Raw genomic sequence first — 6,295 nt, forward strand, 5'->3', positions numbered from 1 at the left:
TCAGGGGAAGGGGTCGGGAGGGGAGCGGTGTTCGTCCCGGAGGAGCGGCCGCACGCCTCGGAGAACCTACTTGTGCCTGCGGGTGCTCGAGAGCCAGGGCCACGTTTTGCTGGGAAAACTCTCGTTTCACTCAGTTGCTGCCCCGCGGAGAACACTAAATCGAGGATCCTGGGCCAAAATGTTTTTTTTTTTCCTACGACTTCTAATGTGGGTTTTAAGGGGATTAAAGCTGATGCAATCAGGGGTCTAAGAATAGCATAGTCCACGTTTTCTAGCACGTGCAAAGTGCTCTGAACGGCTTTTGCATGTATTCTTGCACACGGGCGTTTGTGGAGATGTTACTTTCCAGAGGGCACCTGGTGTTCCCTGCGGTGGCACGCAGTGAGGCTCGCTTTTCCAGGAAGCCCCTCGACGCTGGTGAGAGGAGCAGTAGCAGAGTCTGATCGGGGAGAGGCTGGGTAGTCGTAGCTCGGATTTAAATTGGTATGCGATTCCCGAACTGGGAGGAATTAGCTTTTTTTATTTGCAAGAAAATATGAACCTGAGTAATTTGCAGCTGTGGAAGACAGCAAGTCTGAGCTTATTCTTCATTAACTGGCAAACGGCTCCATTTGTGTTTCTGTGATAATGTACCTGGAGAATGTTGCATATAAAATAAGATGCTTGTTCACATAGCCAAATAAAGCTATAAACGTTTTGTAGTTTAACTTAAATTGTGCCCAAAATATTTTGTTATTGTTGGATGCCAGGCTCCAGTCTGACAATCTCAGTCTTCCAAAAATGATGTTATTTTTCCCAAATTTAAGTTTTTCTATTTTAAATGTTTCTTCTGTTTATTTTAAGAGTTATTCAATCTCATTCTGTTGTTGCTTTTCCTATAGTTTCACTGGTTTCCCATTTCTCACTCCATTTCTGGATGGGAAGAAGTCTGTGAATGTCAATATGGAAGCTGAACACCCTTCTGTTCTTTTAATACGTGACACAAAGTTAGGCTTACTCCTTTAAATAATGACTGAATCAAATTTTATTCCTGATTGACTAGTCATTAAAAATGAAATTGGGATAAGCGATGCCCTTGTAAAAAGGGTTAATCTACATTAGAATTAGAAGTTAGTGGTTGACTATGGAAGGCCTGTGCAGTTTGCAACTGTTATTCCTCTCAGAAAATGAGTATTTGGAGTGGAAGTGTAGTGAGCATCAGGTAGCATCATTAATCTTTGCAGATGTAGTTACCATTATTAGCATCCCTCTTACCTCTGTGGCACATAGTTATCTTCAGTTTCCAGACACGAGTTTTATCTTATATCAAATTCTGGCTCTGCAGTGTAACTGTTGAGCAGCGCTGTGCTTTTCATTAGGTGCCAGCCTGCCTTAAATATCTGGTAAATGTATGAGGGAGAGATACTTCCTGGCTCTGAGCAAGGAGTGAGAGCGAGCACCCTGTTACTTGAGATATTTCCTTTGGTAGAACAATTTTAAGGATTCAGGGAGGCAGACAGTTTACTGACTTTATGATGTGTGTGTTCCATTTGCCTAAAGAATCATTATGCAGCTGTGGTGAAATTACTTTTAATGATGATTATATTTTCTTCTGCTTTATTCTTTGCAATCCAGACATCGTTAATCTAGGCTGTGAATTTTATAGCTGGATAAGAACTTGAAGGCATATTAGTACCTGGATGTGGTCAGTTCTGTTGTCCTAGAGCCAGACTGAAGAGACGAAAGAAGGTTCTCTTGCTTCAGAATATCACCCTTTTTTTTTTTTTTTTTTTTTTTGGATCAGGTCTTGAAGCATAGGGTGAAGGTTTCTCTTCACAGTGCATGGACGGAAAGCCAATGCGCAGGTAAGATATGAAAATTGTCCTTCTCTTATCCAAATATGATAAATCATGTGAGTTGGTTTCATAAGTGCCTAGACTGTAAAATGTTGTTTGTTTTTTTGTTTTTTTTAAAGGCCTGGCTAGAAGAATTAGAATATAAAACATTCATCTTTAGTCCTTACTTAAATGTATTTAGTTTTCAATATTTACAAGACCAGATGTCTTTAAATGAATATGCGGTTAGGAAGACTACAGAAGACAAGTTATCATAATTCTCCATCCCCCTTCCCTACTTCCGCCATTTACTATCATATTTGAAATCCAGTATTTAATTACTTAGGTATTCAAATTGTGTGAAATAAATTGCCTGGGAATAAATTTAAACTTGATTTCTAAGGGGCATTATTTTTCCCTTAACTGAAGGAGTTTAGTCCCTTTGATGGAGTGGGGTCTTGGGTGAAAAGGAGATTTTCTTTTCTAATTACGGATGCCAGCTGCCTTAGTTCTAATGAGCTGAAGATGCAGCTGAAGTTTAATTCAGGGGAGTTCTTGCTGTGGTTATGTCAGAAACATTGTCTGTTATATAGAGAAAAAATTGTCACAGTAAATCAGCACGATGGCAGGTTGGCAAACAAGATTGTTTGCTAGTTCTAGTTGCTTTTCACTGTCTGATGGCAATCCCATGGCAAAACTTAACAGCAGATATATTTCTGTATGTGATACAGGCTGTGTGTAAGCAAAGTTTCCTGAAGTTTTGCACCTCTAAATGAAGTAAAGAGAACTCATGCAAATTGCTTTGTCTGCACTCTTTAGGATGTGGGAAGTAGGGAAACTTTTACTATGGATAATTCTGTAAACAGTCATGTAAGGACTGAAAGCAAGGAATTTTAACCATAGATGAATATGTAAAGCATTTCTAGCTACAGCATTTGCAGAAACCATTAGCCTGGGTTCTGTGTTGTGGAAGGAGGTAAGAAATAAATAGTCATTTAAACCCTCGAAGAGTGACACTCTGTTTAATTAAATAAATCCCTCAAGTGCAACAAAAGAAGATTGTGCCGCTGCTTCAGTTAAGCTAATGAGTAAACCTTGGGACATGATATGGGCATCGTTGGGGCTATGTATTGTTTAATATTTTTGCCAAGATAAGAAATGTGGTTTAAACAATGAGGAGCTGTATGTGACTTTTACAGTGACTTCCTTTTTCTCCAAGACCGATTAAGTAGCAGATGAGCTCTCTTCCATCTTAGTCTTCCACAATGGAGACTATTTAAATCTTAACCAACGTAAAACCACAGCTTTTCAGGTTCTTATGTTGTACTCCATTTATCAAAATGTTTTTGCAAAATGACATAAATGACATAAAATTGGTGACTAGCTTAGCTTCTGTTCTTGTTTTCTCTCTACTTTATTTTTTGTGTTCCTAATGGAGAAATTGAAGTTCTGAATTTATTTTTATGTCTGCTGTTTTCTGCATGTTGCATTGAGGCAGAGAATTAAAGTGCTGAAGTTTGTATGTCTTTTGTGGGTTTGTGGCCTTGGACTTGGTATCATGGAAGTTCTGTCTGCCACTCAAACTGGGTAGTGTTAGTGGTGGGCAGCAGCACTGGGCTGAAGAAGTAGAGGTTTTCTGTTGTGGTGCTGATCCTGGTACTTCAGTTTTGGTTGGTTTTTTTTTTAATTTTATTTGGATAATGGGATGCAGACCAGACCTTTCAGTACCTTTCATTTTCCCTCCCTCTCTGGCAAGCCAGGGTAGAGCACGGATAACATGTTTGACATATTTACATGGCTTTACTTTTGAGCTAACCTTTCAGGTGATCTCTGTGCCTAGATGTATTGTATTGCTGCAGTCTACCCTGACAAGCATGGACCTATCGTGAGCTGTGGACTTCAGTTCTTGAATATGCTTGCATGTTTTAAGGGCCTCTGTGTGGATTGTTAAAATTTCTGTTTGTTATTCTACTGGGTATCTTAGTAGAAGATGATAAAAGGTTCCTGATTGGATTTCAGGCTCACAGATCTTCCTATGAAGTCCAGCTAAGCAGATGGCGGAGCACTTCTTTCATCTTTTTGCAGGGCTCTGCATCCATTTAATACCACATGCAAGAGTCCTGTTAGATACTGCAAGAAGAGGGGAGTGAGGCTTGGTCAGTACTGTATTAGTAAACGTGGTGAGTTGCTATCAAATGTGTACAGCATTCAGAGGATGGGAAGCACAATTTGAACAGAAAAGGCATTGCAGCTATTCCTGTCGAGATAGTAGAGAAAATGCATTGGTGTTCAAACAGGATTTATCTTGCATTAGTAATGAAGTGATAGTTGGGGCTGGCTATTCTTTCTTGCTGTCAGGCAGCAGCAAGAAAACATTTTTTTGCTGAAGGTAAAAGCAACGCAGAGGGAACCTCTCCAGTGAAGGGTGTAGTCCCACAATACCTGAGCAAGAGGGCGGAGCAGGTCTGATGCTCAGTGTCAGCCAAGAGTCCTGTGCTCATCAGGCAAGTCTGTAGTGATGAGGAAGGGCTGAGGTCAAGCCAGGAAGCCAATGCGGCAGGTCAGCATTAGTGGGGTACATGGTCAGCTACAGGTGTGCCTTCACCATAGCTCAGGCCAGGTGTGAGGGCTTGAGCAGCTCCCAGGCAAAGTGGGGAGGCTCTCCTGGCTCTTCCTCTTTCCTGGCAGCCTGATCCCAAGTTACAGCAGCGCTGTATTAGAGCTGGCTTGGGCACAGGCAGCCAGACCCTGCTGAGGGTGTGAGGCTGCAGATCCCGACTGTGCTTGCAGCCCTCGTGCACTCAGGAAGTTAACTGATTGCTTGGACATAGCACTTACCCAAGACAAACTGCAAAAGGCTTAGGAAGGTTTTGGAATACTCCAGTAATGACCTCATCTTTCTGTGTATGGACATCCTCATTCTTGGTGAAAACTGAGTTTTCTGGGTTTGGTCAGTGAAAATGAAACTAAACAATGTAAATAGGGACATACACACCAGATCCTTGCTGTTCTCCTTTTGAGTAATGTAAAATAATATTGCGGTCAGGTTTATCTGCTTGTTTTCATAACTCAACCTCATTCAGCACGTATACCTAAACCTTGCTGTCTAGGTAAGAAGAGGAGTCAGTGGCATTTTTCCTAATAATTAGACTTCTAGCTAACTAATTCCTAGAGTATTGATTGCCACAATTAAACATTTCCATTTACTTAGTTGGCAGCGTTGTGGTGGTCACTTCTGATGCTCAAGGTATCACCTTTGGCTGGGCCAAATCAAAGATCTTTGTTCTAGCAGTTCTGTAACGAGTATAGGAAGTATTTTCTTTGTGTATGCATTAAATTCAAAGCGAGGCGTTGACAGAAATCAGTACTGGTTTGGTTTGTTTTCTTCATTTGCTACTAAAATCCATTGCTACTGAAATCCCCTAGAGCAGTGTATGATTTTGGATTTCAGTTGATGTTTTCAGCCTGAGACTTGTTTTGTTTCATAGGCCTTAGGTCAGCCTATTGTTTTCTGCTGAACTGTGTTAAAGCTTGCTTGCAATCTCATGCTAAAACATACGTTATCTTAAACAAAAAATGCAGGCTACTCTGACTTGAAAGTTAAGGAGCTCTATGACAGTATCGGAGAGTATTTTTCTTAGATACGTATTACTAGATATTTTTTTGAACTTTGGAAGAAGCTGCTATAAGCTCTAAGGATGGATGTCTCATAGATGCCTGTGTTAATGAATAAAGTTTTGGGAACTGGCATAGCTGAATAAAATGGAGGCAGAGCAGCCTATTTATTTAGCTGACTTAGTGTTGCAGACTGCCTGTGTTCCCATTTGTACTTTTCAGCAGTGTGCTACAAAAACTGATCCTTTGTCAGCCCCTTCTTAATCCCATTGTATTTGCTGATTTCCCCAGCCCTGCATTTTGATGGAAGCTAATCCTAGAATATCTGCATAGCTGAGTGTGAATCCTTTATCCTTGCATACACATTTCCTCTCCAATCCTCAACCCTTCTTAATCACCCTGAGTATTCAGGAGCAGCTCTTAGCTTTGCGTGTGTGTGGGGGAGAGGCAGCTAGCCTGCCATGTGAGAATCAAGTGCTGCCTTCTGTCTTTCACACCTCTAAGCTACTGACTCATCATTTCATTCTCTGTGCATATATATGCATAATGCACACATAATGCAGTTAAATTATTATCCTCGTGGAGACACATGCCATCAGACAGTGTCCTTTTAATTCACACTCCTGTGCCTGTGTATAGCAGCAACCCACAGTGCTTAACATCAAGCATCTGGTTTGATCCAGTGTGGAAATTCCCAAGCCCATTGATCACTAGCTTCTGCATTACCCAGAGGTAAGTTATGGATGAATCAGGAGTGCTAATTTGATTATTACTCTTTTTTCCATCCATTCAATTTTCTTTAATCATTAATCAGCACTTTCTCCCCTGGAGGAAGGAGGCTGGATACAATGCAGGCTCTCAGATAA

General features: G+C 40.9%; 1 protein-coding gene across 1 annotated transcript in view; it reads left to right on the forward strand.

Moving 5' to 3' along the window:
• Nucleotides 1-1,772: 1,772 nt before the first annotated feature.
• KLHL20 (kelch-like family member 20) overlaps nucleotides 1,773-6,295 on the forward strand; it is a 23,916-nt gene continuing 19,393 nt past the window's right edge. The window contains exon 1 of the mRNA XM_009320629.1: nucleotides 1,773-1,844. Coding sequence (XP_009318904.1) covers nucleotides 1,822-1,844 — 23 coding nt within the window. The 5' untranslated portion in view covers nucleotides 1,773-1,821. The remainder of the gene's footprint in view (nucleotides 1,845-6,295) is intronic.

Source organism: Pygoscelis adeliae, unplaced genomic scaffold (genome assembly GCF_000699105.1).
Source record: "Pygoscelis adeliae isolate BGI_AS28 unplaced genomic scaffold, ASM69910v1 Scaffold402, whole genome shotgun sequence".
In the NCBI taxonomy this organism is placed as follows: domain Eukaryota; kingdom Metazoa; phylum Chordata; class Aves; order Sphenisciformes; family Spheniscidae; genus Pygoscelis; species Pygoscelis adeliae.